The sequence below is a fragment of the Abrus precatorius genome, unplaced genomic scaffold (genome assembly GCF_003935025.1).
Source record: "Abrus precatorius isolate BTA unplaced genomic scaffold, Abrus_2018 Scaffold7, whole genome shotgun sequence".
Lineage (NCBI taxonomy): Eukaryota > Viridiplantae > Streptophyta > Magnoliopsida > Fabales > Fabaceae > Abrus > Abrus precatorius.
Window position 1 is genome coordinate 37,414,327 of NW_020874417.1, and position 26,719 is coordinate 37,441,045.

At 34.2% G+C, this 26,719-nt stretch overlaps 3 protein-coding genes across 9 annotated transcripts; 2 read left to right on the plus strand and 1 right to left on the minus strand.

Annotated features, from left to right (window-relative positions):
- The first annotated feature begins 919 nt into the window (after positions 1-919).
- On the plus strand, positions 920-10,708 carry LOC113871085 (ATP-dependent DNA helicase 2 subunit KU70). Of its 5 annotated transcripts, XM_027507852.1 has the most exons (20): positions 920-1,077; positions 1,154-1,222; positions 1,300-1,419; positions 1,894-2,008; positions 2,324-2,429; positions 2,519-2,636; positions 2,743-2,826; positions 2,941-2,999; positions 4,048-4,181; positions 4,399-4,442; positions 4,866-4,942; positions 5,829-5,976; positions 6,490-6,551; positions 7,238-7,298; positions 7,712-7,804; positions 7,917-8,037; positions 9,355-9,457; positions 9,622-9,805; positions 10,132-10,248; positions 10,348-10,708. In XM_027507852.1, the coding sequence occupies exons 1-19, from the start codon at positions 1,009-1,011 to the stop codon at positions 10,222-10,224; spliced, it is 1,860 nt and encodes a 619-aa protein (XP_027363653.1). In that variant the 5' UTR covers positions 920-1,008; the 3' UTR covers positions 10,225-10,248; positions 10,348-10,708. The 5 variants fall into 5 exon arrangements, with proteins under 5 accessions (XP_027363653.1, XP_027363651.1, XP_027363654.1 ...); XM_027507850.1 differs by lacking the exon at positions 10,132-10,248 and having other exon boundaries at positions 10,348-10,707; XM_027507853.1 differs by lacking the exon at positions 10,132-10,248 and having other exon boundaries at positions 923-1,077; positions 1,300-1,395; positions 10,348-10,682.
- Positions 10,577-12,907, minus strand: LOC113871086 (probable protein phosphatase 2C 33). Its single transcript, XM_027507855.1, has 5 exons — positions 12,619-12,907; positions 12,246-12,533; positions 12,054-12,171; positions 11,748-11,971; positions 10,577-11,553 (listed from the first exon to the last, which is right to left on the minus strand). Exons 1-5 carry the CDS (start codon positions 12,835-12,837, stop codon positions 11,284-11,286), a joined length of 1,119 nt encoding a protein of 372 aa, XP_027363656.1. The 5' UTR covers positions 12,838-12,907; the 3' UTR covers positions 10,577-11,283.
- Positions 12,908-14,021: 1,114 nt separating this feature from the next.
- On the plus strand, positions 14,022-25,558 carry LOC113873636 (phosphoglucan, water dikinase, chloroplastic). 3 transcript variants are annotated; one of them, XM_027511844.1, is made up of 19 exons: positions 14,022-14,429; positions 14,561-15,167; positions 15,383-15,469; positions 15,557-15,688; positions 16,145-16,270; positions 16,363-16,541; positions 17,218-17,302; positions 18,987-19,154; positions 19,256-19,308; positions 19,783-19,991; positions 20,086-20,204; positions 20,641-20,711; positions 20,912-21,029; positions 22,111-22,197; positions 22,274-22,360; positions 22,451-22,527; positions 22,681-22,831; positions 23,871-23,982; positions 24,476-25,558. In XM_027511844.1, the coding sequence occupies exons 1-19, from the start codon at positions 14,239-14,241 to the stop codon at positions 25,378-25,380; spliced, it is 3,564 nt and encodes a 1,187-aa protein (XP_027367645.1). In that variant the 5' UTR covers positions 14,022-14,238; the 3' UTR covers positions 25,381-25,558. The 3 variants fall into 3 exon arrangements, with proteins under 3 accessions (XP_027367645.1, XP_027367647.1, XP_027367646.1); XM_027511846.1 differs by having other exon boundaries at positions 14,068-14,185; positions 24,476-25,540; XM_027511845.1 differs by lacking the exon at positions 22,111-22,197 and having other exon boundaries at positions 14,068-14,429; positions 24,476-25,540.
- Positions 25,559-26,719: the final 1,161 nt, after the last annotated feature.

Here is a 26,719-nt window from a genome sequence, read left to right on the forward strand (position 1 = left end):
TTTGTATGAAGTTAAAGTGTTTAACGATGTTTTTAAGTTAATAACCGTACAGTATAACAATATTTTCAAAATAAATATATAATAATAATGTTAAAATTAAATATTATAAATTTAAAATAAAATGTGCAGAAGTGAAGAATACATTAATTTATTACTTCAAATTGTTAAAATAAACATGTATGATGATTTTTTTTATATGATATTATACTTGTAATCTAGAAATAAATGGTAACAAAATTTGAAGGAAATAAGTTAAGAAAAGTTAAAAATTGTTTGGACATCACAGTAGACCAAAATTTCTTTATACCTCATTGACGTGTTAACTATTCATGCAACGACTCCCCTATAATATTTTTTTTTATTATTTTTACCAATTATAATAATTTTGTTATTTTAAAAATTTTCATTGCAATAATACTACTTTTGTGTTTAGCTAAGTATCGAGATTAACCAAAAAATATATAATTAATTTATACACAAAACGTTGTGTATGTAGTTAAAATTTAAAACTTTATAATATATATATAGATATCATTAAACAAATGAAAACAATAAATATGATGTTGAAAAATCTCATGATTTATTGATATATGAGATACATCCCAAGTTGATACGTAAAATGGCTAGTTTTGTGTACCTTTTTATCTAATGTTAACATTATTTCTTCAATCATTTATAAATTTGAAATATCTTTTTTTTTTTTTTTTTTTGCAACTCATATAATTTCTATCTTCCATGAAACGAGCAATTTATCATTAAATTTTTGAATAATATTAAATATTCAATACTTCTTAATCATAACGCTAGTTTATCCTGAATGAGGTAAAAAGGAAAGTCTTAAAAAAATGAAGAAAAAGAAATGTTGGAACGCACCGCCACAGGGATCATAGATAAAATGTTTGGAACAACATTGACTGTTACCAACGTCAGAAAAGTTTGGGCGCGCGGGTTTGTACTTGGTCCTTGTAGAGTACGCTACTCGAAGCCTTTCCCTCTTGTAAGTGGGAGATGGAGTTTGACCCTGACGATGTTTTCAGAGACGACGACGACGATCTTGATCCTCAACTCTCTCTCTTTGTATGCTTCTTTACCCTAATAAATAATCATTCTCTCTCTCTCTCTCTCTCTCTCTTTAATAGGACAAGTTTTTCAGGATAACGAGTCGAGCAAAGAATACGTGGTTTATCTGGTCGATGCTTCCCCTAAAATGTTCAACGCTGTGGTTAGTTTTCTTCTTCTGAAATGGTTTGGCCTCTGACTTAATTGATTATTAAGTGGGCAATGGGCATGACCTTGCAGGGAGAAGGCCAAAAGGATGAAACTCACTTCCACATTGCCATCTCTTGCATCTCTCACTCACTAAAGACTCAGATCATTAACAGATCCTATGACCAAGTTGCCATTTGCTTCTTTAACACTGTATCCATTTCTCTCACCTTTTCTAGTTTCTTCACTTTTATTTTATTTGTCCCACAATAGTCTTGTAAAATACAGTTTCTGTATTCCAAACTACTTTCAAAACCAACCTTTGTTTTCTTTTCAAATATGACTTTTGCTCCCCTTAGTCTTTTATGTCTTGGCCAACTAAAAGAAGAAAGGTTTCCCTGTCTTGGAAAAAAAAAAGGGGTTTTACTTTTCTGCTAAAAAGTGAAATGCAGAGAGACTCTTTTCTTATGCATAAAGAAAGGTTTTCAGTTGAAAAAATTTGCATTACTACTGTAAGACAATAAAGTGTGGAAAAACCAAAGCAAATGAGGCTTCTTGTAAGGCAGCATTGCTGCAAAAACTTTGCTTTATGTGTCGTGTGTGGTAGGAATTAGAAAGTCAGATTCAGACTTTCACTTGTATAATATTCTTTCTTACTTAACTTTCTTTTTTACTTTATCTTTGCAGAGGGAGAGGAAGAACTTGCAAGACTTGAGTGGTGTTTTTGTATTTAATGTTGCTGAAAGAGAGTTTCTAGACAGGCCCACAGCGAGGCTCATAAAAGAATTTGATCTTTTGGAGGGTATTGTCTCCTATTATTTATATGAGATTGCATATAAACTGGTGATGTCTTGTTTTTAGATCTGTCATTTACTGGTCATATCAACAGCTGACAAGACTATGAAATTTTGGTTTACTGGCTGACCGACATGCATCCTTAAGTTGCTTAAATTAACTGCAAGATTGCATATAAACTTCTTTTTTAATACTAATATATTGTTTGGAGAACCATAATCAACAAGATTAACATTTGAGAGACAGAGAATCTGTCTTGTTGTGTATGTTATGCACTTCTTTATTTTGAGATTACTAGTCATATGTTTTTAATCTTCTCTAGAATCTTTTTCTAAAAACATTGGAAGCCAACATGGTGTCGTGTCTGGGACTCAAGAAAATTCTCTCTACAATGCTATCTGGGTGGCACAGGGTCTTCTTCGTAAAGGGTAATATATGCTAAGGGATAATATACATATTACTTACAGTCATATCTACATGATTATCGGTAAATGATAATGTATAACATTTATAACAGGTCAGCAAAGACAGTTGATAAGCGCATACTTTTATTTACAAACGAAGATGATCCTTTTGGGAGTATAAAAGGGGCTATAAAATCAGATATGACAAGGATGACACTGCAGAGAGCTAAGGTACAAATCTGTATATGCTTTGTAGCATAGATAGTAAACCATAATGTTAAGTTTGAATGATGCTAGCAGTTTGTAATTAGTTTTATTTTTTTTATGCTTTGTGAAGGATGCACAGGATCTTGGCATCTCTATTGAACTTCTTCCTTTGAGTCGCCCTGATGGAGGATTTGATGTATCCTTATTCTATGTTGTATGTAGTCTACATATGTTTGACAAATATATTGTTTTTATCCTAATTTCTTCTCTTAACTACTACTGGTTAGATAAATTTGTCATGCTTACTTGTCGATTGTTTGTCTCTTAGGATTTGATTGGGTTGGAAGGAGATGAACTTCTTGACTTTATGTCATCAGCAGGAAACAAGTATGGCATCCTATCTATGATAGCCACTGGCTTAATTCTTGCACTAATAAGGTTTTTTGACATATTATTTATGGAAGTGAGGCAATTGACTGTATCTTTGGGAGTTTGACTTATGCTGCAGAAACAAAGTTTCAGGCACAAAATTGCTCTTTAGTGGGGATGATAGCAAGCTTAAACTTGTTCCTATCTTTGGTGATTTGGGCCTATTTAGAAAATAATTGTATAAGTCCCAGTAAAAAGTTTATATCATAAGAAGGGTAGTCCAATGGGTAGATGTAGAGGGAGACCACGAAAAAACTATCAGCCAAACTATTAAGAAAGATTTATAATTAAATGATTTGTCATTTGACATGATTTAAGACTGGACATTGAGGTGCTGTTCTTTTTTATAAGAAAAATATTAATGTGAAGTATGTACTTAAACCTATATAGATAATGACAGTCCTTACACAAATAGAGACCAATTAAAACTGAATCAACAGATTGATATAACCTGAGATAGATCAGACCAAATTGATAAAAGATTTGACCTGCATACAGTATACCATACCTAAACAAACTGTGCTTCAATCACCTGTATAGTTGATTGCCTTCTATAATAATGTTGTAGACATGTGGTAGGGACTTTTCTGTTAGCATTTCCCTTCTGCATCAGAAAACCTTGCTTTGTTTCCTATATTATAATCCTTGGATTGTGGCTCCTTGCATACTTGGGAAGGTTGACTCTTAGTTTGTATGTGCTGATCCACATGTTGTGAAGCTGATACTCCAACCTTCTACTGTCCATCACTACTCTTAAGGAGGAATATGTACTATTGCCTCAATTTTTGCTTTAATTTTGGGATAAAAACTATTTAGTAAAATCTTTTTAACAAAACAGTACAGCTTTTTTAAACATTGTTTAATATTGCATGAGGTTTATGATGTAGAGCAACTATGATTGAGAGGTATAATCCAGGGCTAGGAGTATTAAAATTATAATTTGATGTTTATTTTAGCACAATTCAGTTTCTAAACTCCCTGTTTTGGCAATGTGTTTCAATTTCAGATTAGAGGATATGAATGATCAGCTAAGAAAGCGCCTGTTTATGAAGCGCATAGTCAAAAGACTTAAATTCACAATAGTTAATGGGCTGTCAATAGAACTGAATTCATATGCTTTAATTCGTCCCACTCATCCAGGTAAACATTTCTTGTGATGATCTAGCTAATAGCAGTTATTATTTAGTGCAATTTTTCTTTTTTTTTCTAGTGGTTTGCTTTGCACCATATGACCTTTTGCAAAATTTTCCGTGGGTCCCTTTTAAGTTTTTCACTTAGAAAATTCTAGCTTTATATTTCAGCATATATTATAGTAATATAATGAATGATTATGACAGGCTATACTTTTGACATGTAGGAGCGATCACATGGCTTGATTCTGTTACTAATCATCCTTTGAAGGTGATAAATGCTATACCCACAATTTGGAAATAGTCCATTTTCCATGTTACAATGTATAATTTGGAATTTACTCACCATGTTCTTGTTATATAATATTCATGACATGGCTATAATATCCCTTGATGAAATTTGATATGATCCTTTTATTCCATATCCATTCTATATACAAGAAAGAGAATTGTAAAAAAGAATGTGTGAATTTTTGACTTCCAGACATGAAAGCTGTTTTAAACCACTGCAAGCAAATTGCTACCTCATATTTCCTGTTGTTAGCATCTCTGTAATTTTTCTTTTTTGTTATATAATTTTTGTTTGGATCACAATGATTTTGAATTCCCATTTTTTATATGCATTTAGTCAGTCCATAATGCTGAATGCTCTCAAAACTGTTTAAGAAAATGTTCAAATGGTTTGATGGTGCAGAGTGAAAGAACTTTTATTTGTGCTGATACTGGTTCTTTGGTGGAAGAATCTACTAGACGGTTTCATCCTTATAAAAAGTAAGCATTTTGTGCTTCTATCTTAATTGAATGTCATCATTTTTTTTTTTGAAAAACACTTTATTTTTTTTTAAAAAAAAATCACTTCTTAGCTTTTTAGATTGTTTGTTTAGGATTATGAATAAAATCAGAAGCTGAAACTAATTTGATTTTTGCTTCTCAAGTGAAGCTGTTTTGAATAATCATTTTTTTTAATGAAATCTCTAAAAATAAATCTCTTTTTTAAGGAAATCTCTAAAAATAAATCATTTTTTATATATATCTTTAAAGTAAATTTTTTCAAAAGTTGAAACAAATGGGCCCTAAACTGTTTTTTCTGTCTTCATTTTCAGATGATATGTTTTAATTAATAATTAGTAATTTAAAAAATATCTCCTTGCTTTTTCATGGAAACAATGAAAACAAGCTGACCTTTTGGTAATTATTAGTGAACAGATACCAATTGAAAGTGACGATAAAAAAACAAACCAGACACCAGTTACACCACCTAGATCTAGGCCTCCCCAAAGCTACCAGTTGTGGGAAAGTTTGATTTTTTTTTCCATCTTTATTATACTGGAAATTTATGTGCTTGTGGATGATTTTCTTTCAAATTTGTTTCAAGTTCAGACGATATTTTAAAATAGAGGAAAGATTTCTAGTTAGAAATGGTTGCAGCTTTGAAAGGGGAGTACCCTACTAAACGTAGTTAAGTGATGTGTATCTCTTGCACACAAATTATCCTTGTAAGTTTGTTGAGCTAGTTACTTTGTTGGACCCTGAGTGTGTAACACAAAATTGCTAACTGCCTGCCTGTATTAACACTTCAAATGCCATTCTAATTCTTGAGAGACTGTTTTTTTCCTTTTTCTTTGTAATTATAATACTATGTTTATATTTGTTCCAGCCACAATCTTACATTTTCAGTGAAGGAGCTATCTGAAATTAAGAGAGTTTCTACAGCACATCTACAGCTTTTAGGGTTCAAGCCATTGAGTTGCTTGAGAGATTATTACAACTTGAAGCCATCAACTTTCCTTTATCCTAGTGATGAGGTTATTGTTCTTCTAGTCATCCATGAACTGTTGGTTTATCTTTAGTATCAGTAATGTTTGGTTTTAATAGCAACTTATTCGTTTATCAATAATCTTTAGCAGCAATGTTTGGTTTTAAGCCAGAACTTTTAACATATTTAATTTTGGTAAATTGTGCATTGATAATGTGATTCTCTTTTGATTAGCCCTCAGATGATGTGCACTCATTATCCTGTCATCCGGAATCTTTTTTCAATTCAAATAGTTATGAAAAACTTTGCTAACAATAATTTTCCCTCAAATAAAATTTTATGTTAAAGAATATAGATATGTCGTGTATATGTTTCTTGAGCTCATCATGCTGTCCTTTATATTAAGTACTATTCATGTCAAGCGATCTATTGGTACTTTGGAAATGCTTTGATCAGTGTAGTAGTTTCCCCAAATGTATCTTATATGCTTCTCAATTTTATACGTTCCTCACTTTCTGTATTTCATAATATTTCCCTTGTGATGCTGCTTTTTGTTTTGCAGGGAATGGATAACAGCATGTGCATCTTCATTGCCCTTCATAGGTCCATGATACAGCTCAATCGGTAGGCCTTGATTTATTGCAACTAAAGCTTTGTTTAGTTTCACTGTTGGATTCTTTTACTCATGTTTGCATCGATATTTTCTTTTTCTTTTTTTTGTGGATTTCGAAAAATTCACATCTTAAGAAAAAAGGATGATTCTTATCAAGTATTTCCCAATTGGGTATCTGCATTTTCTTCTTCCTATAAAAATTAGCTGTTTATCAAATTAGAGTTTGAAATTGTAGACTGTTGAATCCACTGAATATCAAGAAATCTTGGCTATTTATGGGGTGGTTACTTGAATTTCGAAGGAATAGGGGAAAAAGAGAGGGTATTGTGCAAGCTGCAACTGAAATCAAGTTAGGCAAACACATGTACAACTATGACAAAAGTATGATTCGACTTTTCTGAAGTTAAGAAGTAATGCTTTAGAGGATATAATTGTTGATTTGAAAATCAATTGGTTGAGATTGATAACATACAAAATGAACTTCATTGAAGTTAAATTGTCAACTGTTGATTTTGAAATGAATGGTTTGTAACTGCACTTTATCCTCTAAAGTGAACCTCTGACTTTTGAGGTCCAAATCCTAACTCCTCTACTCACGCTACTGACCACATGATTAGTATCATAGTTTTGTGATTTTGTTAACATAATATATGCTAATAATTTCTGATCATGAGTATTGCCCTGGTGTGCTTTTCAGTTTTGCTGTTGCATTTATTGGTAGTTCCTCTCGACCTCAATTGGTTGCCCTTGTTGCACAGGTACAATATATTGAGTGCTAGAATGCTTTTGCATTAGAATGAATGGTTGTTTTCTTGACTTCAAGAACTTTCGAGTGATGTTTTAGTTTGACAGATTTGTCTCAACATCTGAATGATTTGAGAGTGCTATTTTTCTGTCATAATTGTCTTGCATTCTCTGGTTATTTCTTGTTTTCCTGTTGCTAATGTTGTCGTTTATGCATTGGTGTGTTTGAACATTCAGTGTGTATTATATCTGTATGGTAAACAAATGCTATGTTATAATTTTGTTTTATTTGTCAGCTTGTTTTGATTAATAAATTATAATTAAATTATAAATCTGTCATGTGAAATTGACAGTTTGGATCTTTGTTATATCTTCATTAAATTTTTGTGTTTGTATTGAAGTCTAAGCTCATGTGTATGGTTGTTAGGAAGAGGTTGTCCAATCAGGTGGTCAGATTGAGCCCCCTGGAATGCACATGATTTATCTTCCATATTCTGATGACATCAGACCTGTTGAAGAGGTAGAGACATTGGAATAGTTCATCTTGTGTTTAAACTTAATATGTCAAAATAGTGAAAACTAAGTTTTAAGTTTTAAATATGAAATTATTAAGATATAAATGATTTTTGCAGCGCTATTCAGATAGAAGTGGAATGGTGACTAAAGCAAGTGATGATCAAATAAAGAAGGCAGCTGATTTAATTAAGCGTATTGATTTGAGAGATTTTTCAGTATGCCAATTTACTAATCCTGGTGAGATTCTTCTTCTCCCTCTCCCTCCTACTCTTGCTCACCCCTCTCCTAGATGTTCTGTTTTATACTTCATTTCATTTATAGTAAATTATTCTTACATCAGCTGCGTTTTGTCATCATTACACTAAATCTCCTTAAATATATTGATGGTAATTGATAATTACTATTAGGAGCTGGGACAAGTGTATTGCCGATTCAGTGATATATTATGTGTATATGTAGGTGTTCCTTCTATCATTACTACAGTTACCTCTCAAATTATAGATTGTTGACTCAGAACCTCTTCAATGAACACATGATAATAAAAACTACAACAATAGCCTTAACCTACTAGGTGAAGCTGGCTATATGGATCAAACAATATCATTGGTCTCATCAAAAATCAATTTCTAGGATATTATTTTGCATTGGTCTCTTACTCTCTTTCATACAATATTATGCTATTTACTCTCTTTACTAATGCCTCTCATAGCCTTCTTTTCACATGTTCAAATTACCTTAACTAAAGGGGTGTCACACCAATATTTCCTTCTATACAGACATTATGTGTTTTGTTTTTTGCAGTAGAGTCACTTATTTATCTTAATATTCTCATTTCTACTTCTGTCTCATTTCTCTCTTACTGTCTGATTAAAGTCCAATGTTCACTACTATACAACTGATTACTATTTAGTAGCAGTTTTACTCAAGATTTCTCCATATCTACTTAAAATCATTCATTTTCATTAAGAAATATTCTATTGGTTTGAGCTGAATTTTTTTAGCAGAAATTAAATGTTATTTATGTTGATGAGTTCATTCCTAAAACTGATAATGTACAACAAAAGCTTATTCTTACTAGTTGGGGTTGGTTATATAGATCAAATGAAGCCATTGTGTTGTGTTGGAAACTAAATTACTGCTAAGGTCAATAGGTCAAGGCCTTTTTTAATGAATCCTAAAGTTTTCTTCGGTCTTCCAATACCTTATGTCATGCTATTCTCTACATACATATATGTATACAAGTGTGTGCGTGTGTGTTTATGTGCATTGTTGAACGCATGGTCTAGCATTGTATTGAAACATATAACCATTCGATAATGGTACCTCAGAATTGGACCTTGTTTTTTTTTTTTTTTGGCTGAATTTTGCTTAATCAAATCATTTGAGATTTTTTAACTTAATTTTTTTTTACTGAGTCATTTTCCCCTTGCTTTCTTATCTTGATATGAATTCCCATCAGTGTAACATCATCAACAACTGATATGCTTCCTATCTGGTAGATTTGACAAAATGAGAAAGATATGGTTCTTGCATTGGTAACAAAAAGGTTTTCAGCTTTGCAGAGACACTATGCAGTATTGCAGGCATTAGCACTGGAAGAGGATGAGATTCCAGAAATGAAAGATGAAACATTACCTGATGAGGAAGGCTTGGCCAGGTAAGTGCAAGGTTTTCATGATATATTGAATATGTAGTTGTGTCTGATTTGCAGACTGTAAAATGAAAGTGAAGTATTCTTGTTTGGCCCCTCCTTTCTTCATAGGAAAAGGTTTGTCGTTGAAGACTTTGGTATGAAATGACTATCTTGTTTATATGTCACAGACCAGGAGTTTTGAGGGCCATAGAAGAATTCAAGACCTCTGTATATGGGGAGAATTATGATGAGGAGAGTGAGCAAGGCGTGGGGAAGATGACTGAAGCCTCCAAGAAACGAAAAGCACAAGCTGAGTTTGCAACAAAAGAGTGTGAAAACTATAACTGGGCTGACCTAGCTGATGCTGGAAAGGTAAACCTTGAAAATTTTGTGCAGTGCTTTTTTCATGGAAGGGCATGCAGTGATAGTTGTAGGTGTTAATATAATTAATACAAGCCAGTAGAAAAATGTGTGAATGTTATGTCAGAGGTACTAAGAATCAATCAAATCTCCTAATTACACTAACGGATATTTCCTAATTTCAGTAACCGTTACTCAAATATAAACACGTGATAACACTCTACTTCAAAATAGGGCATATATGCCAAATGAGTTAAGGTTGTTGCATGTAAACACATGATAAATATGTTTTCTAACGCCCCCAATGTGTCTAAAATCCTTTCCAATCATAAGTATAGTGTAACAAGGGAGATATAAAGTTACAAGGTTGTAATTATGGCCCAAAGTGGTGGTACCATACTGGCAAGAGCTTGACTGCACTTCAAGTTTGAGTTTCAGATACCTTAAAATTTTAGGTGGGATATGTAACTGCTTAAAATTTTCAGTTGCCTAGCTAGCACCTCTCTTTCACTTTTAAAATTGCTGATATCGTATCATTTGATCTTGTTTTGCAGTTAAAGGACTTGACTGTGGTGGAGTTAAAATATTATCTTACAGCACATAATCTTCCTGTTTCTGGGAAGAAGGAGGCTATAATTAGCCGAATATTAACTCACTTGGGAAAATGATTATGCAACTTTGATAGCTAGAGTTGCAAGACTTAAAAGTAGTTATTAAAATTAATGTTTTCGTACATTGTTCTTCACCCGATGTTGATAAAATACCGATTTGTACTTAACTAGTCAACATGAAATTAGGGTATATATGTTGTAGCATGTTTTACTGTTGGAGACTTGATCCGTGTTAGGTCTCCCAGCCACAGATTAACATATTTCAGTTTGCAAATTGTCGTAAATTTAATTATCCTTTTTCACTCAGTTTGTGACTTATTTTATATAGTTTAGTTGAGTTGAATCATACAATTTAGATTTGATTGTTACAGTAAGAGTAGACTTGAGCTGTAAAAATACACTTATGACATTATATAATTGTTAAAATCTCAATAGAAGTCTACACCTACCGAAGAGGAAAGTGACCAAAAATTAAAAGAGAAAAAAGGCTGCATATATAGTATATATGAGCAACATGATATTCATACCTTTGTACAATATTTTCATCTTATTTTTTTTTTTCCTTTTTTTTCCTATCACATCACAACATCTAACATTTTTTACTTCTCTCTTCCTTTCTTTTTAACCTTTTTTTTTTTTTCTCTTTCTCCGATTTTTCACCTCCAACATCCTAAAATAAGGTGTATGAGTAACATGATGCATGTATCCAAGGCCTTTCTCTTTCACTTTGAATAGCTGTGCTGTACAGGGAGAAGAATATTGTCAGAAAAGTAAAACAAAGTAATAATCGAACTTAGTGATGCAATCGTTGTTGCAGCCTAATCCTGTCTCCCAACCTTGTAAACAAAGCCACGGGAGAGATAAAGCACAAAAGATACGCTATTGCTGCTTTTGTTCAAGTAGTGGTGATTGCTCAACTACAGCCCTAGTGCCAATGCGGGAACACTCATTTGTTACCTCCGAGTTGTTTTTTGGGTGTGAATCTGAATCAAAAAAGAGGCAAACTACAGAGCAATCATCAGCCTTGGAAGTGGGCATCTTGGTCCTCCATGCTTGAACAGCTGACTCCACCAGTATTCGAGCTGCACAGTATCGCGGAGTAGATGCCACAATGCTCACAACTTCTTGGTTTGATAAAACATCCCATACCTGCTCAGCACATAAGAGCCAAACATATCAACAATGGATCATAAGGAATGAAAGAAAGAAAGTTGTTTTCATTGTTTCCTAAACAAATCTTTAAAAATAAAACAGAGAATAAAAAATAGCATTTTTATAATTAAAAGTGAAGACAATGAAAAGAAAAAGTTTTCCAAAACCACAAAGTGCCTTAATTTTCTTACCCCATCTGTGGCTAATACGACAAATTGATCCTCTTCAGTGAGGCGGTGATACGAGACATCAGGAACAGAAATGACTCCAAAATCCTTGAGGCAAAAGTCTCCAAAAGCACGTGCCATAGCCAACCCAGGGGAATCTACGTTGGGTAGCCACACTCGAGCAATCCTTGGTTCGTTCTCAAGGGCAAACACCCTTCCTTTACATATTCTGATCCTCTCTGCTTCCCCTGTGTCAACAACAATCGCATTCATTTTTTAAGGTTGCATAAGCCATTGAACAATGAGAGAGAAAGAGAGATAGATATATACTTGGAAGATTAGGCTTGAGATCAGTTGTCAATTGAACGGCAATAAGAGAGCCTTGAAGATCAAGTGTACCCAATACAGCTCTGGAGTCCCCGATATTGGCAATGACCAGGTCGTGCCCCTAAAAGAATAAAGAATAATGTGTTAAACAAACCAAAAAGAAAAAAGAAAAAAAGGTAAGTGGAAGATTTATACCTGCTTGAGCAAGGTAACGGCGGTGGTCCCGCTGCAATAGCAATCGATATGATGGTGTAGTTTGAGTTCCTTGTCCATAACCTTACACGCCTTCAAAAAGGATTCTCTGAGCTTTGCAAAATTACTTGTATCAACCAACGTATGAGCATTGTTGTTTGGATGCAAATTCCATTGAGCAATGAGCTTTAAGGGGAAAGAGTCCCTCACTTTCTTTGCAACCGTATGGCCATGAGGTCCATGCCCATCAAAGACACCACAAAAAACGGTACCCTCCTTATTACAGAAATTCTGGGAAAGTAAAAAAATCATTAATTAGTGGATAATTAAAATAAAGAAGAGAGGGTAATAAAAAATAAAACAATAAAAAACAAACCTCCCATAGAAGCATTGCATCCTGGTTGACCCCTTTTCTGCCTTGCTTGCAGAACAAGGAAGCAACCTGTGAGGAACCATTCAAGAAGATTCTGCCAGCAACTCTATGCAAACGCATTTCCATGCTATAATCATGCTTGGAGGATGTTGTGGGAGTGGCTGATTCCTCACATCTGCCAACAACAGGCGATGCCCTCGTCACCGAGAGGCACGACCCCATCCCCACAACCACTATTCAATCACAGATTATCTCTCTTTCTGTCTCCCCAATTCACCCATATTCTCTCTTTCTATCTCTCTCCCTTCCTTCCTTCTTCTCCATAAATAGCTGCCTCATCTTCCCTGCCATTCAATACTATGCACAAACTTAGAATATTATTAATCATGCTTAAATTCAATTAATCAAATTCAATCAAAAACTGTATAATAATTAGTTTGGAAACGTGGCATGGCTGCATGAACGCAAGTGTTATATCAGCTCTACTTTACAGCACGGCAAGAACCATCCAAGGTCAGTTGTACTTACCGTAATTCTGTCCAACTCGCTTTTCTTCTTATCCTCTCCTCTCCTCTTCTCTTCTCTGCTCTTTCCCACCTACTCAAACAAAAACATCCAACAATAATCATTAACTGAATCTTCTTTTTCACCCACTAACTTTCAAAATAACATTATAACTTAAGGTATCTCCTCCCAAACTATTTTTTTAAAATAACATTCCAATATTCTTAAATCAATACATTATATCATTTTTTAAATTTAATAAATTTTTATTATATTAAATATGACTAAACAAAAAATATTTTTTTAAAATTTAAATTTTCAAAAATTAAAAATTATAATCATAATAATATTAAATTTTAATTATTCAAAAATGATGTATCTTCATTTTTTGAGATTTTAAATTTACATATATATTTTTTATTATTGGAAAAATGAACACAGCAAAGACGCTTGTTAGATAATCTTGCGCAGGGGATAAACAAAGGCCAAATAAGTAGCTTGTATTGAAGATGGAGGTGACCACTGCCCCTCGTGATTTATTATTACTTTTAACAGTGATGTTTGACATAGTTACGAAGGTGACAGTATTTTGGCCTTATTTTCTTAAGCTGAGCCATGTACTTTAGTTGTCCAACAATTGGAAATTGTTTCAAAAGTGTCTGATAAAGATTGTGACTTACTTGATTCGTTTACCATAATTTCATTGACACACAGCAAGTTCTAGTCATCCGTAAGATTCATCATGTTTGCCAATTTTGTAGCATCACATTTACCATACCAATTATGGAGTTGTATAATCCCGTAGTTTAAGGGATCTATATAAAGTAAGTTTGCATAATCTGCAATTAAACAAGAGCCTTAAAAAATAATCTTTTAAAATTTAAAATATTGTTTTGTGAACCAATTCATTAACCTATAAATTGATAATAATGGATAAGAGCAAAGATTATGGATGCATGAATGTGTTGAGCCGTTGAATTGTAATCCACGTCCACGTGTGTGGAAAGAAGACGAAGTTGGCTACATTCACACTCCAAAATCCCAGAGCTAGATCTCATGTAATGCTGTAAGGATTCATCATCGACCGATTCTGTGACGTTCTATTCTATTCCAGAAACAATGGATTCTCTGCGCCTCTTGCACTGCCATAAGCCCATCCTTCATCCCTCTTCTTCTCCGAACAGAAACCACAATAAGCATTTCAGATTCTTCCTTCCATCCACTCCTCTTCGTCCCTCTCTTCGTCTCCCATCCCCTAACACTCTTCCGCTACTCTCCGCTGTCTCCTCTCCCCAAACCCAACAAATTAGGTTTCTCTCTCTTTCTCTCATTCTGTTACTGTTTTTATTTATTGATTAATGCAGTTGCTATACAATTGTTCCTGCTAAGGCTTCATACTTTATATTCTTAACTCCAATGCGATCGCTGTTGTCAATGTCAGCCAAGAAGAAGACGAGGAAGAAGACGGAAACAAGAATCGCATGTCCAAGTCCATGAAACGCAAACTTCGGCTGCATGTTCGACTGGATCACCAAGTTGAATTTGGCGATCATGTCGTGGTTCGAGGATCAACTAAACAATTAGGATCCTGGACCAAAAACGTCCCCCTTAATTGGACGCAAAATGGATGGGTGTGCGACTTGGAATTAAAAGAGAGCGATCAAATTGAGTTTAAATTCGTGGTTGTGAGCAAGGACAAGAGTTTAGTGTGGGAAGCTGGCGAAAACAGAGTGTTGAAGTTGCCGGAGGCAGGTCATTTTGCCACCGTTGCTACATGGAATGCAACGGACGAGAATTTGGAGCTACAGCCTTTGGATGAAGCCCAAGTGGAAGCAGATAATGAGGAGTCAGAGGAAGGTGCTGCTCCTCTTTCTGAAGCAGAGCCAAGTCCCTTTGTTGAACAGTGGCAAGGTAAATCTGTTCCTTTCATGCAATCCAACGAGCATCGCCAACATGAAAAAGAAAGGAAATGGGACACTTCAGGTCTTCAAGGCTTGCCCCTCAAGTTGGTTCAAGCTGATCAAAACGCAAGGAATTGGTGGAGAAAGGTACCGCACTGCCACTTCATAATATTCCCTTTCGTCACAAGTTTCTGCTTATTCAACTCATACACATATTCTTATTATATCATTTGGATCCCATTGTATACCTTTATATTCAATCTGTAAACCTGTCTCGTCCTGTAAAATTTAAAAACCAGTAGCTCTCAATAGCTTTCTTTTTTAAAATCAACGTATTAACTTCTATATTTCTCGCTTCAAAGCTGGATATCGTACGTGATATTATAGTTGGAAGTCTACAAGGGGAAGATCGATTGGAGGCTCTCATATACTCTGCTATCTATCTCAAGGTCTTGCTCTGTCTTTCTCGTTATTCATATCGATTCATCTATGCTTATCTTATATGTTCTGATGCCTTGTTAGATAATCTTGTGCAGTGGATAAACACAGGGCAAATAGCTTGTTTTGAAGATGGAGGTCACCACCGCCCCAATAGACATGCTGAGATTTCTAGGCTTATATTTCGAGAGTTAGAGCGGCATACGAATCGGAAGGATATATCTCCACAGGTGATGTATAAATACTTATTTAGTGCCTAAACAAATTGAATTTCAGCTCAAACAAATTCTGCTGTCCTTTCCTTTTCCCTTCTACCATTAATAACAATGGATTTTGATATGGGAATACCTTGGTAGTTTATGTAGGTGACAGTATTTTGGCCTTGTTTCAGGTTTGGCTTATGATTGTATAGTTCACTTCAAATGTAGTCAATTAGCTTCATATTGACATCTTCTTAATGTGTTCCTATTCTTTCTTTTTTTTTTTGTAACAGTTGTTCATACTTAAATAATTATCTTAACTATACTTTAATGTTTGACCTACATTTCTTGCTTACTGTCCAAGAATTTCATTTCAACAGCGTTGTCAATATAACATTTCTTTTCATTTGCCATTTTTCGTATCTTGTGGTCCAATGAAGTTTGTGCCTTACTTCTTTCGTATATGATAAATTCATTGACATACAGGAAGTTCTAGTCATTCGTAAGATTCATCCATGTTTGCCATCTTTCAAGGCAGAATTCACTGCATCTGTTCCGCTCACTCGAATTAGAGATATTGCTCATCGAAATGACATTCCACGTGATGTTAAGGTTGTTTTCCTCAAAGTACTTGAAGTATGATTTCTCATTATAGTTCAATGTTAGTGATAGGCCAACTGTTTTATATATTGTTTATTCTCCAGTTACAAATTAAGCATACAATACAAAACAAGCTTCACCGAAATGCTGGTCCTGAAGATTTGGTTGCTACAGAAGCTATGCTTGCTAAAATCACGAAGAATCCTGGAGAATATAGTGAAGCGTTTGTTGAGCAGTTCAAGATATTTCATCAAGAACTCAAAGACTTCTTCAATGCTGGCAGGTTTGACATGAATATATCAAACTTGAGTCATTATCACTTGTAATCTAATATAAATGAAGATTTATTTTTTGTTTCTTCTTCACATTGATTTCTCTTATTATTATATATGTTATTATTATAATTTAATTTAAACATCATGTTGTTTTCTCCTGAGAACTTTCTACGTGATCACAGTCCCATCACTTAAATACACAAATAGACTGATAACTAATAGACTAGTGATGAAACTTTATGCATTTGTGTGGACGACAAATAAATCTGCACTTTGAAGTAATCGTATATTTCCTTAAGTTGGAAATCAACTGGTTGAACACTGTAATACTTTCTCCAGTTTGGATGTCCCATCTCATATTTCAATCCCATTGGAAGCAACTTCTTGTGAAGGCTTCCATAAAAATGGTGGCCTGATGCATTAATCTCCAATAATACATGTAGCAAGGCTGCTTCCAGGACTAGAACCTGTAGGCTGTGACTACCAAGGTCACAAGACAGCAACCTTTTTGTACCAAGGCTTGCCATCTCTTTCATTCTGTCATGTAATGCAACTGGAATACACTTTTGAGTGAATGTAGTATACTAAAGTGAAAGGATATATTCAAATCATTTGAATTATATTTACTAGTTACTGGAAAAGCATGATTTTTATGGCTTCACATATGGCTTTGTCATGTTGCAGTCTTGCTGAACAGCTAGAATCAATTTGTGAGTCTATGGATGAAAATGGCATTTCAGCACTTAATTCATTCTTGGAGTGCAAAAAGGTGGATTTGCTTATTCTGATTCTCTTCCATTTTTGTTTCTTGATTTGATCTGATGCTGGAATATACTAATTATGGAATAACATTTAGACATTGAAATTGATTATATGCAGAAGTAATCTGATCAGTCTGTTATGCTTAAGATTGAATGTTAATGTTTGAATTTTCTTGATAGGAATTTAGATTCCTATGGAGGAGAACAGGAAAAATATGCTGTATTATTAATCAAATATGAACAGAGAAAGAGCAATGTGCTTCCAGACACGAGGACTCTTCAAGCCCAAGCTCTAAGGCTTACCAATAACAGTAACATGACATAATGCCCCTTATGTGACCCCTTCCCCACTACTACAACAATCCAATCATTCCACAGTTCTCTCTCCTCTTACTTCCTCTCCTTACATCATGTCACACTAACTAACCCCTATTTTGTATATTGGCTTTGGCTGACTTGCTCCTTCTTGAATATACCCGGAGTTAGGGCCTTGGTGCCTTGGAAGGCAGGCCTATCATTTCTCCTCCAAAAATCCTCTCCTTCAGTATCCTTATGCTGATCATTGTCTTCTTGTTATGTTCATTGAGCCATGTACTAACTAGGGCTGTGCATACAAACCTTAATGTTTTACATCCATTTGTGCAGTGGAACAAGTCTGGTTGTGGATAAAATTCTGAAACGTGTCAGTTCATGTTCTAAATGGAACTGGGGACTCTTCTGGCTTAATGTTCTTTTGGTTTCTTTTGCTTTATTGTTTTAGGAGGATTTATTTTTTTCTTTCTTTTCATATGTGTGTGTGAATGCTTATACAGATAAATTAAAAGGATAATGGACTCAAGAGAAAAGGAAAAAATAGAGTAAGGTTGGATTCTTCATTATCCTTTGGCGGGGGAAAACTAAGCCATAATTAAAAAATAAAATGTCTTTGAAAATTGGCATCTAACTATTAAGTATCCCGAGCAAAGGCATGGATATTTGTAAATATACGTGAAATGTGAAAAATTATATAATTAAAAAATACTTAAGAGATGGTTGACTTAACTGATAGAAATTATTTTCTTGTTATTAAAAAATCTATAATAAATAACTCTGAAATTTTCTATAACAAAACAAAGTACAAAAGTTTGAAATTTTCTATACTTGAAAATATGTTTAATTAATGTAATATTATTTTAATGGTAATTTTCAAATATCTTAGTATGCTTAATGTTGGTTGAAGAAAATTTGGTACAGATGAAAGAAATTAATAAACGTAAATATCTCCTTTAAAAAGGAGAAAAAAAATATTGAATTCATTTGATATAGAAGTTCAAAAGACATGTCACAAAATGGGGAAGGCGCATGACTGTGTGAGAAAGAGAGTACATAGAGAGGTTATCTAATGTTCGAGTGAAGACTCAAATTTATAATATAGGGTTGGTTTATGATTACAACGTACTCTCTTCTATGATGCACTATTCTCTCAACCATTTGTCCTCTCTTTTATGGAATAACATTTAGAAGTTGATATTATAAATACTTCACAAATTATAAATATAGCATAATATTGACTTGAATAATTTGTGCTCATCAGATTCAGCATGAAGGTGAAATAAGTACTGTTGCATTGATCCATTTCATTCAATTGTGGTACTTACTGTCATTCTGATAATGGCATCTACTGATAAGTGACAATGTTTTGTACTTTTCCAGGATTTGGATGCTGCAGCAGAATCAACTGCTGATGCAGAAGAACGTGTAATTACTTTTTTAATTAAAACCATGGAATCTGTAAATGCTTTGAGAGAAATTATTGTAAAGGGTCTTGAAAGTGGCCTCAGGAATGATGCTCCAGATTCTGCAATAGCTATGCGTCAAAAGGTGACAATAATTTATTCATTTATTTTGCAAATGCATGAGTTGAGTTAGCTATTTAAAAAATGCTGGAACATCTTTTGATACTTGTTTTTTTGGAGGGACAGTGGCGCCTCTGTGAGATTGGGCTTGAGGATTACTCATTTGTTCTTTTAAGCAGGTTTTTGGCATACTTTTTTTTGCCTTATTTACACTTTGTACATTTGTCAGATGCCCACATGTTGAATAATTTTTTTGTGAAATTTGTAAAGGATATATCATTTTGCAAAAGACATGGAGTACTTGTTAGCTACTTAGACAACACTAGATATGACTAGAATATAATGCATGATACTCAAAATATATGAAGATAGATGTTTATTAGATCTTGAATTTAGTTAAAACTTAAAAAATCATATTAATTATCTAGTACTTTAGAAGGGAAAATATAAGAAATTTCATATCAATTTTAAATAACTACAAAATATAGGGATGCAGTGACGTTAAGCTGCCTAGTTGCCACTTGAAAAGAATGTAGTATGGTTGAACTATGTAAAACTTGTTTGATGAAGACAACTTTTCCAGCTACATTTTACTTGTAAATAACAAGACCTTTCTTTGGAGAGCACATTAACTTCTTAAATCATATGAATAGATTTCTCAATGCGCTTGAAGTTATGGGTGCTGCTCATTGGCTGGCAGCAAATGTGGAGTCAAAAAATGTTAATTCATGGAATGATCCACTTGGAGCCCTTATTATTGGAGTCCATCAGCTTAAGTTATCTAGTTGGAAGCCAGAAGAATGTGGTGCTATTGAAAATGAGCTCATTGCCTGGAACAAAAGAGGCCTTTCTGAAAGGGAAGGTAGCTTTCTTAGGTGTTTCCTTGAATTGTTTTAAAACCCTAGCAGACAGTGTTGCCTAATTTTTCACTTCAAATGTACTCCTTTTTTTTCCAGGAAATGAAGATGGCAAGACAATTTGGACATTGAGACTGAAAGCTACTCTTGATAGATCAAAGAGGCTAACAGATGAATATACTGAAGAACTTCTTAAGATATTTCCTCAAAAAGTTCAGGTTAAAGATTATTATTATTATTATGTTAAAGGCTCGAAATTCTAATGCCCAGTGCAAAAAATTACTGAACCTATATGGCATAAAATGAAGCCCAGATACAACCAAGATTAGAGAACACAAAAATTACGAAACGTCCCTGCACTGAAAATATATAATTAAATAAACAGACAGTATTCTAGTCTTAATATCCCTAAATAGTTGTGGTTTGTGACCTACTAGGATCTTTGAAATTTCACACCGAATCTTTACAAAAAATAAATCAGAACATTGTGACAAATCCATTTCAGATGTTGGAAATCTTGATAATACTGTGTCCTCCATTTCAAAGCTAAATGATGTATGCCTTGTGATAATGGGTACTATTTGATTTTCAAAACCCAGTTGATGTGATGCATTTATCTTGAAATAAACAAAGTTGTCATTTTAAATGTTGCAGATACTAGGAAAAGCTCTAGGAATACCTGAAAGTAGTGTCAGGACATATACAGAAGCTGAGATTCGTGCTGGGTATGTAATGCATTATCCCTCATATTTTTCTTCTGTGTACATTGTCTTTCGCTATTTAGTAAGAGAAAAGTTACAGCGTTATAGTATATGTAGCGTTTCACCAGTATCTGTGATTTCTTGTCATGTTTCTTCCTAGACTATAGATGTCATTACCAAATATAATTAATATAATGTCTAACTTTTCTACTGTAAATTTTTAGTGTGATTTTTCAGGTTTCAAAACTATGTACTCTTCTTCTAAAAGCTGTTAGAAGTACACTTGGTTCTCAAGGTTGGGATGTTCTTGTTCCAGGAGCTGCTTTAGGAACATTGGTTCAGGTACCAAGTTACATTTATAAATATCACTTACAAAATGCCAGGATTAGAGTTGTCTTTTGTCAGACTCTTGAGACCATTTTGAGAAGGAGAGAAACAAGAAGACATAGGATAAATCCATATGTTTTAAATTCACAGTGAGGCTATCTATTTAAAATAATAAGTCTTAATAACTACACAATTTACAATTATCTAGACTCACTAATTACATAGTTATCCTATTTACAATATGATATTTTTTACATTCATCTCAACAAAGATATTTTAAAATATGTTGCTTCAGTGAGGCCACTAAAGAATAGTTGAGAACAACCCCCTTTGAATGATAATTGGTGTGCAAGATGGATTTAAAGCGATGTAGTTTATCATTAAGTAATCCACTTACACTACAGCTAGTAGAATGCTGGTCAGAGATTTAAGGATGGTCATAAATATTGCATTGCAACCAATTACAGCCACTTCATTAAGCATCCCAAACTAGACTCTGGCAATTGAGAAATAAACGTATTTTGGATATTAAGCTGATGAAAACAATGATGAGAAGCAACAAGAGAGATAAGTTCACAAATTGAAGTAAGGTTTGGCTGGCAACTAGAGAAAATGTCTCAGTAATCAACACCTGGTCTGTGCATATTGCCTTTGGGAACCAGTCTAGCTTTCAGCTTAGTAATAAATCCATCAAGATTTATTTTGATTGCAAAGATCCACTTGCAGCCTATAGCATATTTGTGTTAAGGTAATGACAGGACTCATTTCTCTCCATAGCTAACATTTCCATCTGCACACTCTCATCACCCATCATGGGCAAGAGCCTCTGAAACTTCACACTTCACAATCAAGATAGAATCCTTGGAAGCAATTAAGTACTAATAGGAAGGAGACAAGTGGTGTAGGACACAAAATCAAAAGAAAAAAAAAAAAGAACAAGTAAATCAAGCAGAAGTCCTCAATTTGTGGAAAGACAGGCATCTATAGCTCTCTACACAAGCAAAACCTTAAAATAAAGTAATAACCAAATAAGTAACAAACTACGGTAGGGATATCCCATCCTTGACTAAAATGACTTTGGATTTCTTTGACCTAGGTTGAAAGAATTGTTCCTGGGTCACTACCATCACCAGTGGAAGGACCTATTATTCTTGTTGTAAACAAAGCTGATGGTGATGAAGAGGTATATATATTTGTCTTTCTTTGAGATTATGTGGAAATATTAAATAGTAATATTTATAAGTTGATTATACTGGCAGGTAACAGCTGCTGGGAGGAACATTGTGGGAGTTATACTTCAGCAAGAGCTGCCTCACTTATCTCATCTTGGAGTTAGAGCCCGGCAGGCAAGTCATCTTTTCAGTATCCAATCAATGATTTTGAAGTTTTGAATATATACATTTATCAATGACATTCATACAGCTATTGTTTTACAGGAAAAGGTTGTCTTTGTCACGTGTGAAGATGATGAAAAAGTTGCTGATATACAAAGGCTGATTGGGTCATATGTGAGGTTATATTGTCAAGACAATTTCCCTGTCCACAATTACTTATTTTTTAAACTGCATCATATTTTCTTCAAAATATTTTGCTATGATGTTGTGAGCAGATCTGATGCTATAATGTTATCCATTTTCATCTTTCCTGCTTTAATTTAACCTTTCAGGTTGGAAGCATCCACTGCTGGTGTTGATCTGAAGTCGACCTCTTCAGTTGACACTGATGACAATTCTTTCATTAAAAGTGCTTCTGATGACAATGTCTCTGGAGTTGAGATTGCTTCTTTCTCTTCTGGTAGAATCTCCAATTTTAATCAGGTAGAGAATGATAGAATTATTTTCGTTTTTTTTCTTGCCCGAGTTGATATTTAGAGATAAACTTACATGTTAGTAGAAGTGGTGAGATTTCGAGTTGAAAAATTGGACTAGCATTTTAATGATGTTGGTGATGGGTTCGGCATGTTAAATATAAAAATGTTTTGTTAATAAGATGAAAAGGCATATAAAAAGGCAGAGAGAAAGAATAAGAGACAGGCATATAAATAATTGAGGTGTACTACAAGAGCAACTACTTGCTAAATCTCAAAGTCACTTTCCGTTTCTAACTATTTTATTAAATCCTTCAGATTTTTCCTCATATTTCACTAGATAGCTTTGGCTTTTGGGTAGATTAATTCCCTAACATGGTATTGATGCATTCAAAACTGCATAATCTAGAGGTCAATCCCTTCTGGCTCCATTGTCATAATCAAATTGAATTAGTTGGGCCTTCATGTGACGACAGAGCCTGTTGAGACAGCAGACAATTGTAATCACACACCTAGTAAGTAATAACATAAGCTTTTAGGTTGAGTGATTTTTAAAATTTTCCATGTAAGAAACCTTTAACTTTACACATATGATCTGTGCTTTTAATTTATTATTGTTATAATATTAGAATTCTAATGTTGGGAATCTTGTGAGGCTAGTAATCTACTTGTCACATTGGGCTAAAGCTTGAACTGGTAAGAATACACTAGTACTTGACCTAATTATTTGCATAAATAGGTGTCAATGCTTGGTATTGTAAGATGCGTCATGTCAATCTAACTCTAATGAGTTATGATTTATATATCAAGAGCATTTGATTTGTTTATTTGTCTACTAGCCTTGGCTGAGCTTGCACTGTTACTATACTTTCACTGGACCTAACTATTAGTATAAATAAATGTTAATGCTGTATATTTCACATATGTCATTTCAGTCTAACTCATTATTCAAAGTAATGATTTCTATATGAAAGCAATTATCCAACTACCATTGTCCTAATTCTCGATAAAAATGACCTCAAATAAATAATTATTCTATTTATATCAAGGGTGCTTCTTCTGGAGGAGTTATCTTGCTTCCTGATGCTGAGACACAAACTTCCGGTGCAAAGGCTGCTGCATGCGGTCGCTTGTCTTCATTGTCTGCAGTTTCTGATAAAGGTAAGATTCAATAAAAGCTAAGTTTTTGCATAACTAGCATGTCGGACCATGATTATTGCAACAAGTAACCTGAACTCAAGTAGTGCCGTTTTTATCTTTCTATGATGTACTACTTATGGATTGACATAATGTCCTATCTAAAACATCATCTCTCTTCCTCTCTCTTGGTTTAATAACACTCCTTAGGAAAGAGCTCCAGCTCAATATATATATTTTTAAAATTATCCATCTCAAGACTTTATCTTTGGCGAATCTTTTAAAGAAGTTAAACCATACTAGAGAACTTTTAGGGACAAGATCTCAATATTGCAATGAGATCTTGAAAGATGATTGCTGATAATCCGTTAAGATAAATTTTGGAAGATGCTTATGCAATTTTATTGTGGGGTGATCAGAATTAGACTCGGTGGTGATATCATGCTCAATATAATAATTAACAACAACTATGTAATCTTGCAAATGATATATCTAAAATCTGATTTTTGAATGACAGTTTACAGTGATCAGGGAGTGCCACCTTCATTTCGAGTTCCGTCTGGGGCAGTTTTGCCATTTGGATCCATGGAATTAGAGTTAGAAAAGAGCAACTCCGCTGAAACATTCAGATCTATTCTGGATAAGATAGAAACAGCAAAACTGGAGGGGGGTGAACTTGACGTGCTATGCCATCAGCTTCAGGAATTGATTTCTTCCCTGAAGCCATCAAAAGACGTGATTGAAAGCATTGCAAAAATATTTTCAAGCAATGCACGTTTAATTGTTCGATCCAGTGCCAACGTTGAGGACTTGGCTGGAATGTCAGCAGCTGGACTATACGAATCAATACCCAACGTTAGTCCTTCCAATCCAACTGTTTTCGGGGATGCAGTTAGCCGAGTATGGGCTTCACTGTACACCCGGAGAGCAGTTCTGAGCCGTCGTGCTGCTGGTGTGCCTCAGAAGGAAGCTTCAATGGCAGTTCTGATCCAAGAAATGCTTTCTCCTGATTTATCATTTGTATTACATACTGTGAGCCCAACAAAGCAGGATAATAATTGTGTGGAGGCAGAGATTGCTTGTGGGCTGGGTGAAACACTGGCATCTGGAACAAGGGGTACACCATGGCGCGTATCATCTGGGAAATTTGACGGGGAAGTGGAAACACTGGCTTTTGCAAACTTGAGCGAGGAATTGTTGGTGCGTGGTGCAGGGCCTGCTGATGGAGAGGTTATCCGTTTGACTGTCGATTACAGCAAGAAACCACTTACAGTTGACCCAGTTTTCCGTCGACAATTTGGTCAACGCCTTTGCTCAGTTGGATTTTTCCTTGAGAGAAAGTTCGGTTGCCCACAGGATGTTGAAGGATGTCTTGTTGGAAAAGACATCTTTATCGTACAGACAAGGCCCCAACCTCAGTAGACAGTAGTAATAGAGGAATCACATGCTTCTCCAAGTCATAATAAAATGTTTATTATTAATATCCATGCAATGCACGTCAAACTCGCTAGTAAAACAGTAAAATCAATGTTAACAAAAATAATTACAGTAGCAAGGTTCTGAATTATTATTATTATTATTTCTTATTTTTTTAACTTACCAAAAAATTTATTTACGAAAGGCATATAAATGATAGAATGATAAATAACATTATTTAGAAAGTAATATGTATAATAACAGTATACCAAATGTAGTTATTTAAAAATCATTCTTAATTTCCTAGGATTTAATTTTTCTTAATTGAATTCATCACGAACTGTGTGACGTATGTTCATTTGTAACCACTAGTCCCCAATTATTTATTTTTTTAAAATAATGAACATTGAAAACTGAAGTTGAATTATGTGAAATATTTTGTTAAAAAGACTTGACAGAACAAGATATATCCATTGCGGCTAACCACAACATCAAGGGCTATATGAAAAATAATATAAAATATTCCTAAATCTTGTTAATATCTTTCTTTAAAACCGTTTAATATTTAGATTTTTAAGGTATTAAATATATTTATTTTTTTCACTTGACACTTAAAAGAAACCCTACGTAAATAGATACCACGTTGCTTGTGATTTTATATAGCCATGACAAGAAAGACAAATGGTAATCAGGAAGAGGTGCTTTCGCAGGAATTTTGATCTGAGTTCTTTGTTCTGTCACAAGGATCTCGTAAGAGTTTTGCCAGAATGTGGTTTTTTTCTCACGTAGTCGCACACACTTGTTTCTGTTACGATGTTTCTGTCTTCATTGCTAAGCCAAACAGTTACAATGTTCTTGTGGTTAAATGCTTCCAAATATACTTCACTTCGTTGATGAGCTGTCCCCCTCCCCTAAAAAGAATTCTCTTCTAATGCATTTCGAGGGATCATGCATTGTTTCTTGGAAAATTTGCATTTGCAACTATGGGTTATTGTTGAAAGTGAACTTGTAATGCACTCATTCTTTAAGTGTTTCTCGAGTCTTTCTTTCTTTTTTGGCCCCATGTTATCCCGAGTGTTAGTGTTTCTTTAGACAAGCGAGAGCGGCAAAGAGAAAGAAAGAAAAAAAGGACCGGCCGCAATCAGTTAAAAAATGTAAATTCATGGAATGATCCACTTGGAGCCCTTACTAATGGAGTCCACCAGCAGAAGTTATCTAGTTGAAAGCTAGAACAATGTGGTGCTATTGAAATTGACCTCATTGCTTGGAGTTAAAAAAAAAAAAAAAGCCTTTCTGAAAGGAAAGATAGCTTTCTTACGTCTTTGCTTGAATTGTTTTTATTTGT